Here is a 19,429-nt window from a genome sequence, read left to right on the forward strand (position 1 = left end):
ATGCCCTAGTATATAAGGTGTGGTTGTATTGCTTACTTATGAATCAACGGGGCTGGCATGTTCTTAGGATAAAAGCCCCTTAAATAAAAGATAAAAAAAAAACCGTATCACTAGTCTTCTAACAAACATCTAACACTAACCGGACTCAGCGGAACGCACGTACCCACGATCTCGTACATGTCTCAGTTGAAAATCTATAAAATCTTTTTAAAATCTTAGCTTACTGAAGTGGTAGTAGCAGGATCAGTCAGGTGGAACAAAATACAACTTTTCAACTTCGTATATTATTGAAATGAAATATAATTTCTTTCTAATTGATATCCAATTGATATAATAAACGAATTTCTTTTTCAGGCAAGTAAAAGAAGACGAAGACGACATAGACATAAATGAAACCATGTAAAAAATAGACTGAGTCATTTAGAGAAAAAATAGCCTTGGAGATTTTGAACGACTTCTTGTTAATTGAATGACTAATGCCACAAACGCTGAGATGATGTTTTTGCCGCTGTTCTACAGAAAACATACGCGGCCCGTTCTCTCTCGCCCTGCGTTTAAAAGGTTTTCTATTGAAGTGAGAACAGTGGAACAAACGAATCAAGGTCGCTACTTATTGTCGACCAAAAATCGAATAACCGCGCTAACAACTGTGAAATTTGCGATTATTCGCTTATTTGTATCAATTTGGCATGTTTATTTAATACGCTACTGTTTATGTTTAAATTTATGCATTTTTAAAAAGAAAATCTACTTGTATTTTATCCGTTCCTCTTGTTTAAACAACACTCGATAACATAAGCAACATTCTGCATTTAACTAATCAGCTAGTAACGTGGTTTACTAGTGTTTATTTATTTACAACTTTACGCATACAATATTACGGCTTATATCATTATTATGTTAGCTAAGATAGCCAAGGTTTTAATTCTAATAAAAATTATAGTCGAGCACCTAATTGATTACACCAATAAAATAAACGACTGATGTTTCTATATGTAAACACTAAGCAGGTATAAATTCACAGCACATAATGTATTGTAAAATTTATTATACATAAAAAGCGGGGAAATTTTCAAACAATAGTTAATTGCAATCAGTCGTTGAGTCAATCAGTGAGCCGTTTGTATTGCGCGGTGTGAGTGTGAATGGTACTGTGTCGGAGTGACGTGTAAACAGAGCGTCGCGCGGTGACACGGCCCACATGGCGCCGTCTGTACGTCTGCTACAAGGAAACTTCTCCCAACACATTTGCTATAATAATATCAATTTGTTCCATACTAACTTTCTGTTTACGACATCATCTGTCATCATTGTATTTTTCTCAGTCATAAAAACAAACAATTTCCACTTTTCAATACAATAAAATTTCTAAAAATTATCACTTTCATTCATTGTTTATAACTACTTAATTATTCTAGTATTTTTTAAGAAATTAATGTGCCTTTGGTTCACGAGCGTTATGACGTCATTTCAGTAAAAATATTCAAGTTTTAAAACCGAATTTTCCTGAAATGTTTGGTTTAAAAAATAGCCTAATGTTAATCAATGAAAAGTAGGCATTTTAATGATGCAAGTTTTTTTTTAAATCACTTCAGTAGTACAAACAAACAATGATTTCTCTTTATGAAATTGGTATCAGACAGACGACTTTTAAACACATCTCTACAATGTTAAACGTATGACGCGCAAGAGAGGAAAATGATACAAGTGACGAATGCAGACGTCATGCGCCCCGGCGTGACGGTTTGCTGTTGTTTACGTAGGTAGCATTTTCGCAATTAAATATTCAAATGTGACCGGATACAACATGTCATGAAACTTCATACAGTTTCATTTAGTCACTTACATGGCTTCAAGAAATTTTCAATAAAGTATCTAACTTTGTTACTGTACTTCATAAAATCAATTATAGAGAACATTTTTGCAATCAAAAACATAATAAATGTGCTTTCGGTTCTGACATCCGTTTAATTTGAAGTTATTCAGACAAAGGTATACACAACAAAATTAGTGAACCTGTAAACACTAATAAACAACAGTAGAGTACAGTCAAATCCAGAGGAGTACAGACTAAATCTGTAAATCTATTTCTGTTATACCTCTAAAACATGATTACTACAAGGCGATGTCCTAAGAGAACGTGAATACGGTATGATCGCGTGAATAAATGTCCAAGGAGGTTAATACTTTGTGTCAAAACTTAGTCCATAATTACATACATATGTTACACATACAACATTGTTACATATATTTTTGTAATCAGGGTTTCATTTGCGTTTACCCGTTGGCGTACCCTAAAATCCTGTTAGATGATCTATGCATTCTGAAACCTTTGTTTAAATACAGAAACATTAACAACGCGTTTTGGACAGAACTACTACTTTGGACTAAACTAGACTTCTAAGTTCAATAAAATAGATCTAACATACCTTTTTAAATACAAACGGCTCTTCTCCATAGACAGGATTGATGCCATTATTGGGTGCGACTCTGGTGCGGAACTTCTTCCGCACGGTGTCGGCCGGCAGCCCGAACATGTCGACCTCCACGAAGGTCCCACATCGCTTGTCCGTCAGTAGCTGGCCCGACAGCACGGTCACCGATAGTGTCCCCGCTATTATACCGTCCACTGTACTCTCTGCGAACGGATCTAGACGGCGGTCCTGGAAAATTAAGGATACATTGTTGTTAAAAGCACTGCCTTTATGACAAGCCTAAAATCGCTGCAACTCTTATAAGCTTCTATAGGGATCTACAGTAGATACAACCGTGAAAACACCGATACGTTGAAGTCGGTTGAAGGCGATCCCAGGGACATAAGAATAATTGTCTTGTATCCCGCGAAATAAATCAGAAAATAACAAAGAAGAAAATACCCGGTGTATAGCAAAGTAGCGTAGTAAAATAGCATACAAATTATTAGACTTCAGTCAATAATATAAAAAACAATAGTATAGGAAACTAACCTTTCTCCGCATAAACTCCGGCTTCAATAGATACCCACATCGTCGGTTGTATTCATAGGTGCCCAAGTTAAGCTGCATCGCCAGGTCTAGCGTTTGGTAGTTGAGGGCCACCAGTTGGCAGCCGGCGTTCCAGAATACCTATAACAAATATACTCGGTGGAGGAAAACATCGTGAGGAAGCCTGGACTTATAATTTCTAATTATAATTTTGGAAATAATGTATTATTTGTATTGGACATAGCGTGGACATTGATGATGATGAAATATAGTCATTTATTTATTTTTGCTATTAGAACTGATTGTTTCGATACCACTCGATGTCAAGCCCAAGCCCGACTACCAAGCAAGGCATTCGCATTCCAACCCGTAAGGGTTGGGCAAATTATTATTGGGGTTTTTCGTTCATCGGAAATTTTATTCCGACAGTCGGAAGTGAGCAAAATATCGAAGTCAAGAATGTTGACTGATCTATATCAGTATATTAGTAGACAGTATAGTCATAGGACTTTGACCTTGCTTCCTTGATTGACAAAAAGTGGGTGTAAGAATATTAATATCTGCACCTCTTTTTTGCCTCTACCTACTTCATCAAGGAACGAAAAACGTGATGTATGTTGGTATTAAAAGAATGTACATTCTGAGAACTAAATAAAAATAGAGTATTACCTAGAAATATATCATTGCAACGAGCTAGCGAAGCGACCGAGAAATTAATCAAACTAAAAGGCAATTATCGACAGGTACATTTACTTAATTACTTATGTTTCTGTAGTTCTGTAGACAAGTCGGTGCGATGTCCTTGTGTTTTACTCAAAGTGTATTGACATCATGATTCATGACATTCCTTCTGTTGTAAAAAGTATTCTTCTACAATCATCTAGCTCTATACTGAGACTGAATTACATGGTTTCTGACCAAATAAATTGTTATACAAATGTTACAGTTACCTGCGGCATAAAGTTGGACGAGTCGAACCTGGTCCCGGCGGGGTAGACGCGCGACAGTTGGTGCTTGTTGTAGTTGACGAACTCGATGGGCCGCTCCTTCAGCAGCGTGGTCGCTTGCTTCTCGTCAAACGAAGACATCTCGTAGAAACGGTTCTTTTCTACACACCACAAACACTTCAGTGACACACATCACACCACACTCGATGAACATCATCATATACCCGCATAACATTTGGAGGATCGGGGCTTAGTATAGGAAAGTATATAGCGCTTGTACACCGCCCTGCCCGTGCACAATAGTTTAAAAAAGCATATAAACAAAAAATGCAAAATAAAACAAATAGATACTAACTGTCCGCATTCTCGAAGGAGCTGAAGTGTACAGGTTGCACGTAGTTGACAATGGCAGAGATTTCTGCGGCGGCGTGGGTCCGAGGCCGTCCTCCCCGACCTATACTTATAGCAATAAGAAGAAGCTGCTCACTCTCGGCGTAAGGGGGAAGCGCACCACGTCCAGCTTCCCCTAACGTCAGGCTTAATGTGACGAGATATCGACGAGCCTAGTTTAATGAGGAACCTAGCTTTTTTTTCGTCTGCAGCCACCATCTCGCTTACGCTGCTTCGTAAAGGGGGTGAGGGGGGCATAAGGCCAGTAGTGACTCACTCTCAGAGTTCTCGAAGGAGCTGAAGTGCACGGGCTGCACGTAGTTGACGAGCGCGGAGATCTCTGCGCCCGCGTGCGTCTCCCGCGCGTCCTCGCCCACCGCGCTGTCCGCGCCGCCCGCCTCCTCCTCGCCCGACGAGCTCTCCGAGTCCGACGACTCCGACGACCCTTGCCGGGTCAGCTGCACACAATACATCCACCTTCAGAACATGTTACACTCAAACAACAAAAGTAAACAACAAGTTTGTATGTACTTTGAACAAGATGGAGCAAAAAACTCAGTTTCTGTTTAAAAAATGATTTTATCCTAGTAAACTGAGCTCGATCGAAGAAATTCAGATCAATACATTTTCATAGATCCCAAAATCATAAATTAATCGTCTGAATAAGATACGGACGGAAATGTTTTATTATAATGCAATAAATAATCTTAACGAGCCACATAAATCATTTAGAAAAACCAACTAAATATTGAACCCACTGTTCTAATCTCGAAGAATGAAAACTATTTTCTCATCGAATACATTTGAGCCGCAGCCAAAATCTAGCGTTTATTAAATAAATAACAGGTTATTTTAACGTTGATAGCTATTGCTATTTAACGGAAGATAATGTGTGACATATCGTTAAATATTAAAAAGAAAAGTAGAAATGAAAATAAGCTTTCTTTCATGCATAACATAAAATATGTGCAGACAAGTAGAGCGATAAAGTCAAAAATTACTCAACGGCTTTTTGAGCGGTTTTCAGCAGATGATATAAAGATTCCGAACTAGAATACTGCGGACTAATACACAAGGCGTAAGTATAAAAATAAAGCTAAGGTTACAAAACGGCCAGCATCACTGGACATGTCACCGATACATGCCATGAGACATTCAGATCAGGCTACTCCGATTCTCAAAAGCGACCGTAGGTTTTATTGATTTACTAATGAAATTACATATAATAACGTTTTGTCTTAAATTTAAAATCAAAACCTATTTATTTATCTTCATTTCATTCGTTCATTTTTGTTCACGAAAGTTCGCAAAAAATGGAATTATATTACGAAATCTGCGAAACTTAAACGTTAAACGTTTTTCGTTGAATTAGAGTAGCCCTCCTGGTGTTTGTTTTTTGACTGAATTGATACTAGGTTACACTTACCGTGGCAGTGGTGACATCGCCATTACCCTGCGGTACCTCAGGTCTTGGCTCGCTCTCCTCTGAAGCTATCGAATCTTCCTTCTTGTGGTGGTGATGATGCTTCTTCTTGTTCTTAATTATAATCTTATGGCGCAACAGGGATGGTGGCGGCAATTCCCCTCCTAGCAATTCCCCTCCTATGTTCATAATATTTAACAATGTAAAAGTGTGTCTTTAAACTGTGACCAAGGAGCAGGTAACTTCTATCTGACAATTTCAATAGCCAATCTTAACCTTTCGTCTGCGAGTATATGAGACAACACTAGATAAATAAAAACACTGTTAAAGTTTATTCACAATATTTAAGCCCTTAACTGCCCTATCAGAAAACTGTTGAAGGCAAATCCTCCACTAACGTATGTAGGTCACCGGTGACCTATGTGGCAGTTACCGTGTTAACAATGTAAAAGTGTGACTTATTAACTATGACCAAAGAGCAGGTAACTTCTATCTGACAATTTCAATAGCCAATCTTAACCTTTCGTCTGCGGGTATATGAGACAACACTAGAATACACAGTGTCTCGCACTGATCAGTGCTTCAGCATACGACGGGTTAATCGAAAATCTTTGGACGATCTTAATTTTTGACAGAAACTCTATAGAACTAATGTCTAAAAATCGATGTTAATCTAAAGATTTTGGATTGAGATCAGTTTTTGAAATAGGCAGTATATTGTCGCTGACCTAACTGCGATTTTCCGCCTGCCAAAGATGTGATGAAAACTCATTAAATAGAAACCTTTCTCTGTTGTCTCCTAACTAATGATAATGACTATTTCAATTATACGAGTACCTATACTAATATTTAGTTTATGATCATTTTACATTTGTCATCAATAGAACTGATCTGAATGATAAAGATTCGCGGACAGCTAATGTTGATGTAACGATTATAAACTACGCAGCCGGAACAGTTATAACAGGTTTACAATAATTTAAATAGTTATGACAACTAGTCCGATATACGTAGCTACAAACTTGTAATGAGACTATGGCTATCGTAAAATACTACGTGTACCTACTCTTAAAACTATTACTAAAGAAGTAGAGCAGTAGCGCATTGCTTTTGTTGCTAAACATTGCATTCTTGGCACAAAACCATGTTAAAATCACAAACGCAAATCCTTGATCAAGCATATAAAGTTAAAAGGTTAAAAAACTATAGTCCATATAATAAAACGAATCCCATAGCCTCACTTCCCGGAGGCACATTTATTGACTAGTGATTTATATGTTCTCACGCCAAACATTAAACATGACGAGTATACGTGTCTGTCGAGTAACATTCCAAATAGTAGGACTAGTACTCGCCGCCCGGCAGTCCGGCCCAATAAAACGTAAGCGTGCCTTAAAAGTCAAGGACCGATTAAAACAACACACAACATGTATGTTTGAACTCGTTCACGTAGTGCGTGATGGAGTGAAAACAAACTGTCGCAGCGTGTTTACATGTCATCGCGCGGCAGACGTTGGTCGCAGGCCAACGTAAATACTGCAGGTCTACCGACTTCAAAGTATCGAGCCTCGATCGCGTTGCGTCACTCACACTAATACATTATCACAATATTTATAATAATAATTAGGATTATTAATAAGCACCGAAATAACTCCGACAAGCCGTTGCGTCAGTGATACTTTAGATAAAAGCTCCAATATGTTTCAGAATTAATTTGAACGTATTAGCACAGCGTTGACAAGAACCTATCGATATCGATATGTTTTACGTCATTTCCTTTAAAAATCATCCGGCATTCACTGGTTTACAGTAAACTTTGATGCACTCTCAATGTTTGGATCGTTCGGTTGAAAGATTAATAGGCATTAAACGCAAACAATTTATCTAATCTTAAACACCGTCTTTAATATCGAAGGTAATGGTGGCCGTTTACCTTACGACCTACCTCAAGTCGGCTACACTTATTTACAAGCTACTGGAAATGTTTACAATTAAATAGTAATAAAACTTTTCTCTGTTAATAAAGAGTTCAATCTTTCAAAGGAACGTAGCATCGTGTTTTCAATGTACTGTATCAATAATGAACTTTTTTATTACGTGATTATAAAGTCAATCGGTTTGTACCTCTATATACAAGACGAATAAGTTTAAACTTCTAGTGTGTTCTATACCTAAGTAGTATAAAGTATATAACAGTCGAACCTACCCGGTTCCAATTGATGGGAATCGAGCGGTTTATCAAGCAACATATCGCCGAATATCTCCCTGCAGTAGTTCGCAATCTTGGCTTGCTGCCGAGGGTTGCAATGGTTCTCGAAGCTGAGTATCACAGGGTAGTCGGACGTCTTGAAGGCACTCTCTGCTATCGCTTCCAGTACCTCCTTGGCACTGATTTCTGGGACGAAAGTGTACCCGTGCACGATCACAGGCTCGTCCGTGCGCCCGTTCCAGAAATCCAACTCTACACATCTGTGTGAAAGAAAATACCAATGATTTATACATTTATTACATCGAGAATGTAATAAGTTATTAGTGTGACATATTACATGATAGAATACTGATAATTATAAGTTATGTGAGTATTGGCTACTGGCATTAGCATAATTAAGACACATAGCTGCGATAAAAAATAACAATATGCTCTCGTTTGTTTGCCATGAACTATCAAAATCTTATATCTCGGCTATATTAAACTCAGCAGAGGATAAATTACATATATGAACTTATATACAGACATGATCCGATCATTAAAACCAGTTGAGACTCGGGAGCCGAAATGAGGCACACATACGAAGCGCGCAATAAAATGTGTTTTCCAAATATTTACATTTATTTTCATCCGCTAACACGATAATTAAGGTCGATTCACACCGATAATATCGATAACTGAACACTCGATACTGCACTAATTGGATTTATTATTAAAACCCTATTGTATACATTACACATTTTTATAAACAAATTAATATAATCGATAGCGCAGTAATTAGTTTCAGAGCATCGTGTTGGAACAGCTTATGGCAAGTTATGTGTGTTTACAACACACAATTCGGTTTTTTCTTTGTAACTGGTTTGAATCTCAAGAGTTATAAACTTATAATATGAGTGTTATTCTTTAGACACTACAAATCGCGCAATCGGGATTTCCTAGTTTGAAATGCCAATGGTATTCTCGCAGATTGTGCAAACTTTTTAAACAATGCAGAACGTGCGGATATTTTGGTTAACTCATACAAATAGCTTAAACAGAAAGTTTAAAAGAATGTGAATTACGGAATTTATGAGTCGTGCGCCCGTATTGTTACTTTAATAGATGTGCACGGCATGTTTTATGGAACATATATTAGGAGGCATTATACTTAGCAACACCTCTGTGAAAGGTCGCGCCTCAGTCTGTGGCTAACAGTTTATAAAGCGTTTTGGGACAACAATAGTGTCTCGAATTGTCAATAGAACACGTCGATTGTGTTAGCTCAAGGTCACACGTTTGAGTCACCGCAGAAAGCGCCAGCAGACCTCTCTCTACACCTCCCGAATAGAAGGTCAAGTTTGGAAGCTTGTTCTAATGCTCTTGAACTAGACATAGTATCCCTGACCGCGTTTGTTGCATCGTTGCTTACCACGACTAATTCCGGCGGTTCCCTGAACTTAGTAAAGTTGTTCTGTAGTACTGACCTGCATCCAGCCAGCAGACTCTGGCGATATATTTCGACGCTGGACTTGCCCGTGATCTGGTGTCCAGTGAGGTAGGTGTTGTGCGAGCTGTTGATGAAGTAATGCGCTAGAGGCTGTTCCATGTCGTCACAGAGGTCCATCTTACTCGGCGCCACGATCGGGTTGTCCTCAGACATTAGAAACCTGTAATGCAGCTTTAATTTAATATCGTATACAGAAGTCGAGTGACTCTACAGTTCAAATGTTTGTTCGACCTAGAGATTTCTTCCGGATTTCAAGTCTCTGCTACACGGGTAGACTGACAAAATATTGTATAGGGTATAAAAAACACATTTAAATAAGAGAAGCAAAGGTTTATATCACATTTTATGAGCGTATAATATTGAGTTAATTTGAAAGCGGCCATATAACATTAATAACATAATCATCGTTGAAAACATTTTGATACACGCGTTTGTAGCAGAATTATAGTTTATTACTGTCCAGCGGAGAATTAATGAATCATGTATTTACGTTAAACTTAACCAGGTAATAAATAATAACAAATATTTTATTTAATTACGTATTCTACACGTAATGTATGATTCATCGGTGTTATGAATATTACGAATGATGACCAAAAAACCTTACAAAAAGGTTTTTATACACATGGTGCCTTTATAAAAACCTTTTTAAAATATGCATAATGTATCCGGAGTCTGTTCGTACGAAGTGGCCAATAAAATATGATCAAAGTACATACCTTAAAAATCCGTCGAATGTGAGCTGTGACCTTTGCTGGTGGTACTTGTTGTGTTCGTACGTTTTGATGAGGTCCTTGGCGCGCTGGATGTCCGCGTACGGGTGCAGGATCTCATTCAGCCGGGGATCTCTCTGCACTTCGTTTAGAAAGTCCACCAGCTGATTGGCCGATAGATGCGGCTTCCCATCCGTCCTGTAAACAAACAATGCGTTATCACCGCAGCCTTGACCGACTCCTCCCGTCCTCGTCCGTTGTTTTGCAAATTTCCTGTGGGCGTTTTGCCCTTTTGACAACTTTAGGTAACAATATGTCAAAGTGTACCTAATGCTTGAACTTTACACTCAGAGCTTACGGCACATTTATAAATGGTCAGCAACTTTTAACTGACGAATTACTGCCTAATGATCGGCTGACAGCTTTCGGAGGGACTCAGACTAGTATATCTACAGTTACAAATTAATTTGAAAACGAAGCCTAACATTCATATTCGCTATTATGTAAGGGTTTACAACTTCATGCGAGTTTCGAGTTCAAATATTTAGGTATAAAGATCAAAAGCATGTTTAAGAATATATGGAGAAGTAGTTGAGCAACATTTCTACCCTCAAGTAATACAGGTTTTCGCTACAAATGGAATAAGTTAATGGCAATAACAGGTAAATTCCCCACAACTACAGTAAACAAATGAGAATTCTTGGACTTCATCTCCCAAAAGGTCGAAACTGTGTTATAATATAATATTCATTGATGATTAAAAATGTACATAATTTGAAAAACACAAGACCCGATCATATACCTACCTACTAAAATATTCATGTTATACCAGAATATATTTATTTATGTAAAATACACGATAACCTGAATTTCTTAGTTTCGTTTCATTATTATCTAAAAGATAAAGATTTTTGTGTCATTCTGTTGACATTATCTATATGACTTCGCCTATTAAATACAATACAAAGTCATTATAAGTGAGGAAGTGTCCGATAGCACACACTTACCATAATCAAATTATGACTATAAATATAATTATGTGTAATGTAGGTACAGAGATATTATCATGTTAAAATGTCGGTAGACCACATGTCAGTAGGTATGTACGTAGGCAGAGGTCGCAGTGGTTGCGGTTCAATTGTGATTTATGTCGGAGTCAACTGGTTGATGAGGTTAACACAGGCCGGGAACCCGAACAATTATAACTAATTGTCGCCCGCTTCACCCGCGACCTTTTTAAAACGCCACTCACAAGAGCTGATTCCCTCTATTTATAGTACCACCGTATATTTACCTGCTCTATATTATATTTACCTGAGCAACGCTAATCTGGGAGATGGAAAAAAATAGGTATTATCAGCTTTAAATAATCTACGACCATCGTAAATGTCGACCGGGAAAATGGGAGTTATTATTGTATCGGCAGCCGGGGCGGGCTGGCAACTGACACTGAGATATTGCAATTTCATCCAGTGAGCATTGAAAACCATATTTACGTTATTCTAATACTTTTATACTATAAAGATTCTTATGTATTGCACTTCAATCGTCTCTCATCGTAACATATTTCAAAGAAACTTGTTTCGTAAATAATTTACTAGCACGCCTATATTAATTCTGAATACGATATTAGACTAGGCAATTTGAGATAATGGGTCAGATAATAAATACAGGAACGCACTATCTAGGCACAAACCGTTGGATCAAGCTAGGACGATACCAATGCGTTTTTCGATGATAAATAACATTATGTAAAAACGATTATGAGGATAAAATTAGTTTGGAATTAAGATATACCTCGATATTATATAAAATTGCCTATTTCTTTATTCTGAGAACTAGCATTAATATACAATAACACCTGTCATGGCACAATAAAACATAATTATTACCTAATAATACCTACTGCATTATAACATCATAAGTCGCAATAGAAATAAAGTAATAAGAAGCAAATTATTATTATACGTAGATATTATAATAACATTCAGCGCTGCCTGGAGGTTTCCGCTAATCTTTGAAAAAACGAACGATTCAGAGAGCTCGCCGCACAAACATCGCCTGAAAATATAAGATCGCGCCCGAAATGGAATTTCCAGACAATATTAACGGAATCGACAACCGGCTAACTGCGCGTATTGATCTAAAGGTCATGAGTTAGTCTCAATCCGAAGCAAACTTTGTGATTAACTTGTCGAAACATTCAGCTCAATAGAGCGTTATAAGGGCGGCTACAAATTTTTAATTGACTCGATCGAACTAATGCATGTAGGGCCCGCTATTATAACAGCGCACTTCGTTCATTATAAGTGTTGTTGTTCGCAAAGTCTGCAAGTTTAATGGCGCGGACGTACTTAAGCTTAATATTGATAAATCGTAAAACGTTGTGTTGTATGCACGGAGCAGCGCCAGACGAGAGAGATCAGATTCATTATTTAGACCGCTCCGGTATTTACGATGTGATGTTTTTTCAATCGTTTCGTTCGTTACCAACTTTCCCAGTTCAACAAGAAAACACTGAAAATGTTTCTTGTACTGGTGACGAAACCATTAATGTGGGAGATTAGATTGTGGAGTTATAGTGTAGCATGTAGGGTATAATTAAGAAAATGGTCGCGCTCTTCGGTTCCTATCAACAACAATTTCATTAGCATGCAAACGATACATTTACATAGCATTACAGGTAATAAGCATGTATTAGCGACCACTTGATAAATAACATTTTTCGTGACAACTTTTGGTTTGATAATAATAAGTGTAAGTGATCGTAAATAAACTGATAACCTTAAAGTCCTCATTTGGTTGTGTCACATCGAGAAAGTGTTCCCTAAAAAAGTTTCGAAGGAACAGTTTCAATTTCTCAGTTCCCTTCTGCTTCCAAGCCTTTTTCCAAATAGGGTCAGACTGACACGAGTGACTTTTAAACAAATTCGTCTATATTATGATATAGTATACAGTGAGGCCTAGTGTCGACCAAACCTTCTCAAACTGGGATATTGTAAAACTTTCATATTTCCGATCAATCGACGCAGTTTCTATCAGCTATATTGGTTTTTAATATGACAATGACATTTTTGTGTCAGCCAGTCATCCCGACTGTTTTCGATGGGATGAATATTTTAATATTAAAAATTTCAGTTACCCAACATTTTCCTCAAAGCCCAGCGACCGGAGGAACAACGAAATAATAAATGATTTTGTACTAAAATAAACATAGTTGGTTAAATCGCCGCCGTTCTTGTTTTATATTTTAGGTAACTACCGCTAACGCAGAAATAACTAATCAAGCTACGAAACCTTTTTTCCAAGAAAATTATTTAACAGGAATATCTGAAAAACTTTCGTATAAAATGTAAAAATTTCATCTAATAAAATTTATTGTGAAGTTGGTTATCCAGTTATAATTTCTAAACGACTGTTACTATAACTGCTCTAAGCTCTGTAAATACAGATACAGATACATACTCAGCGCCTACATCGATTACCTAGGAACTGCTTTTAGACAAAAAATTAAAAAATGAACTTACAGATTGTTGAATATCTTCTGGACTTCAGTCCGTTGCGTGAGGTTCTTGTAGAAAGCGAAGAAGTCTTCGAACTGGAACTTGGATTGGCTGATGGTGTCATTCTTGCCCGTCGGCAGGCCTGACTCACTGAGTGCCTTCTCCACGCGTTTCTTATCTTCTTTATTCTGTGCCAGCAGTTTCACGATGCTGTGTCAGAAAAACAATATTTTACAAAAGGTACACTTGCAGGAATAATGTAGCATTTATGTAGTACAGTTAAATAGCATAACACAAAGAAGACTTTAAGGGACTATGTCTATAGCTTAGATCTGGGAAAATAAGGATACTCCTGGCTCCAAATTGGAAATTGATTCCAAAACTCCGTGTAAAATTCCACCTTGCTACCTATCAACGAGGAAATCAGTGATTTCTCAAAGAAAAGGAACAAGTCGTGTACCAGACACATTTTACATTATGTATTCATGGACATAATAATGTACATACAAGCACCTAACTACAGATAACTGTTGCCTAAGCATTTTTGGGGCTGACCCTTAAAAGGTCAACCAAATACCAGTTATAAGAGAGCGACAGACCGTTTCCCTAAATAAAGCACTCTATTCTCAACTTCGTAAAGTAAATAATTGCATAAATTGCGAATGTCAACTGCTTTTAACCATCAACCCTTATGACAAATTGATCAAGTTCCTTGTGCAGAAAAACATTACAATTACGAAATTTAGATAAACATAGAGATAGAGACTACCAGATTGTGATCTATAAATGATGAAACATTCGAGTACATATTGCAGGTATCATCACATCATTATATGCCATCTGAATACAAAATAACTGACGAATTGACAAAATGATATAAAACTTTCTTAAACCACAGATTCGTAAATAGACAATGAAGACTTCTAATGATATTGCTGTCATGACGTGACCTCTGGTTGACAAGAGCACACACCATGGCAAAATGTCAAATGTCAAGTAGGCTTCAACCGAGGCTCACTTCAACATGCTCTGACTACAAATTACTAATGCCCCTTGACATAACAAAAACTTATGTCGTCTACACACATACGCCATTAATGCCTACTTACAGACTATGAACTCGAGTTACGTAAGCTTACAATGTGTATAAATAATAAGTTATAGCGCATCTAATTTGTTTAGAACTTTAGACCATAAATAAACCCATTTGCATCGCAAATACGTAAGTTATAACTCTGAGCAAATATAAATAATACTTAATAGAATATCAAGAAATAAAAACCCATAATACAGTGGGTTGTCTGCTACCGAAATATTACAACCTGCACGTCTGCATCTATTGTTTTAGTGATAAAAGAATCAGCTGATCATACTCAACTTTTATATTTCCCAAGACAAAGTGCACATCTCTCAAACTAACAAAATAAACGAAGTTCTATACTCTTAACCTATATTCTGACAACACAACTGCAACAGCTTTTTAGCGAAACAGCTAACAACATGCAATAACAAACCAATGAAACGAAACGCAATACAAAAACTATCGAAAATCCATACAAAAGAAGTTTTTTACACGTTTCAAGGTGAACCACCCTAATAGATTTTAAAATTATAATTCATATAATTATCATAACCGGCAGTGCGGTCTAATAGACGATATTTAACTAAGATATTCACACAAGAATGTGTGAACGTTGTAGCGTTGTATGTAGTGTAGTGTCCGCGGTATACAGCGCGACACGTGCGGTAAAAGAACACAAGTAAACACGTCGCTCGACGTAAATAAACAATACTTGTTCAATATTACGGCGGCGACGCGACGAACAACAGCCAGTCGACAACCTTCATGCGTTTGTTATGCATGAACGGTGAACATCTTCCAATTTAGGGTTCCATATAAACAACATCAAAACGCCAAACTACCTCGTAAGCATAATGTTGACGCTGACAATGCTTTGTTTTCAGTCAACGACATGATAAAAACTAATATTACGTTGCTCAGACAACACGTTTACTGTCTCAATTGCAATTTTCAGAATCTCATCAACTTTTAAAGAAAAACCAGCGCTTTATAAATACATTTTCATTTTCAACATTTTCCCTACATTCGCGGCGGACCAATACCCTATCTAAATAAGTTAAGATCTGTGAAACTCATCGTAATAGTTTTGGGTAAATATATTAACATCCGATAAGTTTGTCACAAGGGTGTCAACAGTAGATTGACGAAGGTATACTCAATGTAGACCAATGAACATCTCATGTGGTGAGATGACAATGACAGATAGCGCGACTATCGCAAAACGTAAACAGACAAAAACAAAGAAATCGAACTCAAACAAAACTGACAACGATATTTCAGTTAATAAGTGAAAGACAAACAATACGACGCAAAGTTTAATGTGCGGAACTCATTGGCAACGATCGACGATACTCCTTGAGGAAAATAGCTACTGAACGATCTTAACATTGAAGTATACGCGGAGCAAATAGCTAATCATATTCATCACTATAGCCATTAACTTCAGTAATTATTTACAGCACTGCATTTTAAGAAACTAGCATTTGTAATGTAAGTACAATTACGATTTATAGCATGTCCGTCTGGAGTCTCTGGAGTACGACATAAATACATTAAATCAGCTGTTTATTTTCTCGAGCCAATCGTAAACGTCGAAGGGTTAGTATATTGCAAACTGTCTAATAGCTACATGTATTATATTAGTGAAACATCGTTATCATTACCTAAATATATTTGTATAAAAAGGTCCCCTTAAAATGAGTTCAACTGAATGCTACACGCGCTCAATATATCTCAATTTCATTAAACTTCCTATTGTCCCTTAATCCTTTAATACTTGAGTCTGGAAGTTTTAATGGTATTTATTGACCCGTTTCAAGCCATTAGACGCTGGAGACATTACAAAAGAAGTGATATCAAGTACAGAAATAAAAGAGTTCTTATCAGTGGACGTTAAAAACTGTGAAGTAAGATAACGCTGGGAGACGTAACAACTTACTTTTTGACGAGTATTTTCCCCGACTTGTCAGCTTTGAGAGAGATCTTGGTGTGTAACTTCTCGAGGAACTTGATCGTGGGGTTGTTGAGCTGGTTCAGGTTGTACGCCAGCGCAAACAGCCCCTCCGTCCACAGCTGCCAAAAACACCAGATTACACTATCAAATGTACCCAGGCAATGAAAATCAAAGGAAGTTTAAATCGTTCCCCGACGTAAAAGTCGGCTAAAACTTTAATCTTCGAAGAAATCGGTAATTAATTATTCAAGACATCAGCCAGTATCGCTGTAAATAACTCTACCGTAATCGTCAGATAAGAGAACCATTACCGATTTATTCAAAAACGTTAGATAGTAAAATTTGGAATAAAACATCGTCTATTGGTAAAATTACTTTCACTGGGAACGATACATTAAGTAAGTAGTCGTAAATTTAAAAGCTGTTATGTGTCGTGGGGGTAACGCATGAGCCGCTCTCCTGATAAACTGTGAGTAACTATGACAGCAAATAAACATAACGTCACACGTGAAGCCAGTAAGTGCTTTTAAAGTAAGCAGCCGTTTTAATTATATTGTCAAAACATTCAACACGTTCTATTGAAGGGGTGGACAATCGAGCTACTCTGTTATGTTAAACAGTAGCCTCGTGACCTAAGTTTTCTTGTATTACTATACGAATCATACCTATAACACTGACTATATTTAATTCAATATTTTCATAGAGATTATCGACTACACGTGATATTCTACGAGTAATTAAATTGTTTACTACTACTATCTTAGTCACGGATTCTATTCGGAAAAAATACTATCGCGTTACAATCGCACATATTTTTTCTTTCGTGTCTAGTCCAAAATACCGTGAGGGAATTCCTTGTTTTTAATATTGTAAAGCTTCCAACATTACAATAGCAATAGACCACAAATAAATCCGACCTCCCCATTATATGATAACTTAATACCATCTGTGGTTCCAATAATTTATTTACGTTAAAGAATTTGTACAAGCCGCTACCCTATTAATTAGCAGCTCAAAAGCTCACACACATTAAGGGATTACCCCAAATTAAACAGCCGTCAAAAGGAATTTACATTTATCCGAAAAGGAATTTAAAAAATTAATACTTCGTGATATCATTACATCACTACGATATTAATATGAGATCCGTCACTATAAACAAGACTGCAATTTATCTCTTACACCACGGAATGCTTTACTCAGATTTTCCCCAGAACTCTTAAATAACACTACGAGTATTATAAAGCTAAAATGGTCTGTTCCAATTTATATTCCTTAAAATAATACATGAGTCTTATAAACTAATTAACGATATTAACATGACCTGTAAATGGGACAAAAACTTGGCATCGACTTCGTATTCTTTGAATAACTGAAGAATAGACAATAATCCCATTTTTAAACTGGGCGTTTAACATGATTATTACTATACATGTAATGTGTTGCTAAACATGTGTGTTTCCACAATTGTACCGTGATATAGCTAAATTCCCGGCAACTCTCTGCCAGCTGTTACCATCCTACACCCAGTACCAACATAACTCATTCGTATTTCCATAGTACATATTTAATAACATGCTGTTCATAGCTGGATAGCTGAGTATTATACCTATCAGTTACAGTGTAGTTATTTACTTGCAGACACTAAATTACTAGCTCTATCTAGGTATATGTTTAATACTGAACCAGTACTTAGTATATCTTGAACCTTCTAGAATGTTCGTAGAATAAACATCACATTCCATGGTCTCAAGTCTTGTCTCATATTCCAGCTACAGATTTAGTTTAGTTCTCTATCCATTTTCATTATCCCTTAGTGTATTAGTGTACAAGATGGACCAAAAATCCCTTGCTTGCTCTCCAATCTTGTTATACAGGGATTTCATCCTCTCTCGTTACATTAATGCGGCGGTTGGATATACGTAGGGTGCTCATGTTCGTTAAAAATTATAAGTGCCTATTTTGAACTGTAACGTTTATATTATAATCATATATGAAACATTTTTTAAATATCAAACTGTATTTAAATACTATTACTATTTATCTTCACACTACGCTTTATTAAGCTGTTGTAATAAACATTATATGACAGTTTAATTTAAATTACATTCATCGTCAACATTCATTACTTGTAAATAAAGTGCTACTCATACTAGGTAATGGAATAGTATTAGGTATCATTTGTCTCCATAATCATGGAAACGATATAACAGAATGGAAACATTCTTGTTATTCAGGTAAAATGTTATTCTATATCTATTTTCATTGACTTGATAAAATCTCGACCTCATGAAGCTTGTAAATTGGACTGGAGCCGCACTCAATCCATTTAATCCGAACAAAAAGGTTGCTCCCAGTCACACATGAAACTGTCTGTAGCTTTCCGCAACTAATGAAATTGAGTTCAATCACGGAATTGGTGCAAACTGCAAAGTATGCCAATATGCGAGGGCAACAACAGTCGTGCAGCATACCAGCATCGACTAGCAGAAAACAATAGGGAAAACTTTTCATCCGACACTCGAGTATTACAGTGTTACACCTACTCGTACGATACGGATTTGGTACGCTCCATTGGGCACAGGTTCACTATCAGACAACATAGAACCCGCACTCTTCTGTGGACACCTTTACACGGGCTCGTCTACATGCCACTATTTATTATTCCACCGGCATTGTCCCACGTTGTGTTAACACCACTCATCACAACTTTCCATCATATTGCGTTAACAACAAACCGCTTGCTGCTTAGAATTC

The 19,429-nt window shown here is 36.9% G+C and overlaps 1 protein-coding gene across 2 annotated transcripts in view; it reads right to left on the minus strand.

Moving 5' to 3' along the window:
• Positions 1-19,429, minus strand: part of LOC118265588 (1-phosphatidylinositol 4,5-bisphosphate phosphodiesterase classes I and II) — a 46,285-nt gene that overhangs the window by 16,123 nt on the left and 10,733 nt on the right. Inside the window, exons 4-14 of one of the 2 annotated variants that reach the window (XM_035578561.2) lie at positions 16,658-16,791; positions 13,662-13,847; positions 10,141-10,332; positions 9,399-9,581; positions 7,930-8,192; positions 5,727-5,887; positions 4,578-4,758; positions 4,266-4,364; positions 3,914-4,071; positions 2,967-3,104; positions 2,430-2,663 (exon numbers count right to left, since the gene is read on the minus strand). In XM_035578561.2, coding sequence (XP_035434454.1) covers positions 2,430-2,663; positions 2,967-3,104; positions 3,914-4,071; positions 4,266-4,364; positions 4,578-4,758; positions 5,727-5,887; positions 7,930-8,192; positions 9,399-9,581; positions 10,141-10,332; positions 13,662-13,847; positions 16,658-16,791 — 1,929 coding nt within the window. The remainder of the gene's footprint in view (positions 1-2,429; positions 2,664-2,966; positions 3,105-3,913; positions 4,072-4,265; positions 4,365-4,577; positions 4,759-5,726; positions 5,888-7,929; positions 8,193-9,398; positions 9,582-10,140; positions 10,333-13,661; positions 13,848-16,657; positions 16,792-19,429) is intronic. The other variant, XM_035578562.2, reaches the window with a different exon arrangement.

This window comes from Spodoptera frugiperda, chromosome 28, assembly GCF_023101765.2.
Source record: "Spodoptera frugiperda isolate SF20-4 chromosome 28, AGI-APGP_CSIRO_Sfru_2.0, whole genome shotgun sequence".
NCBI lineage: Eukaryota > Metazoa > Arthropoda > Insecta > Lepidoptera > Noctuidae > Spodoptera > Spodoptera frugiperda.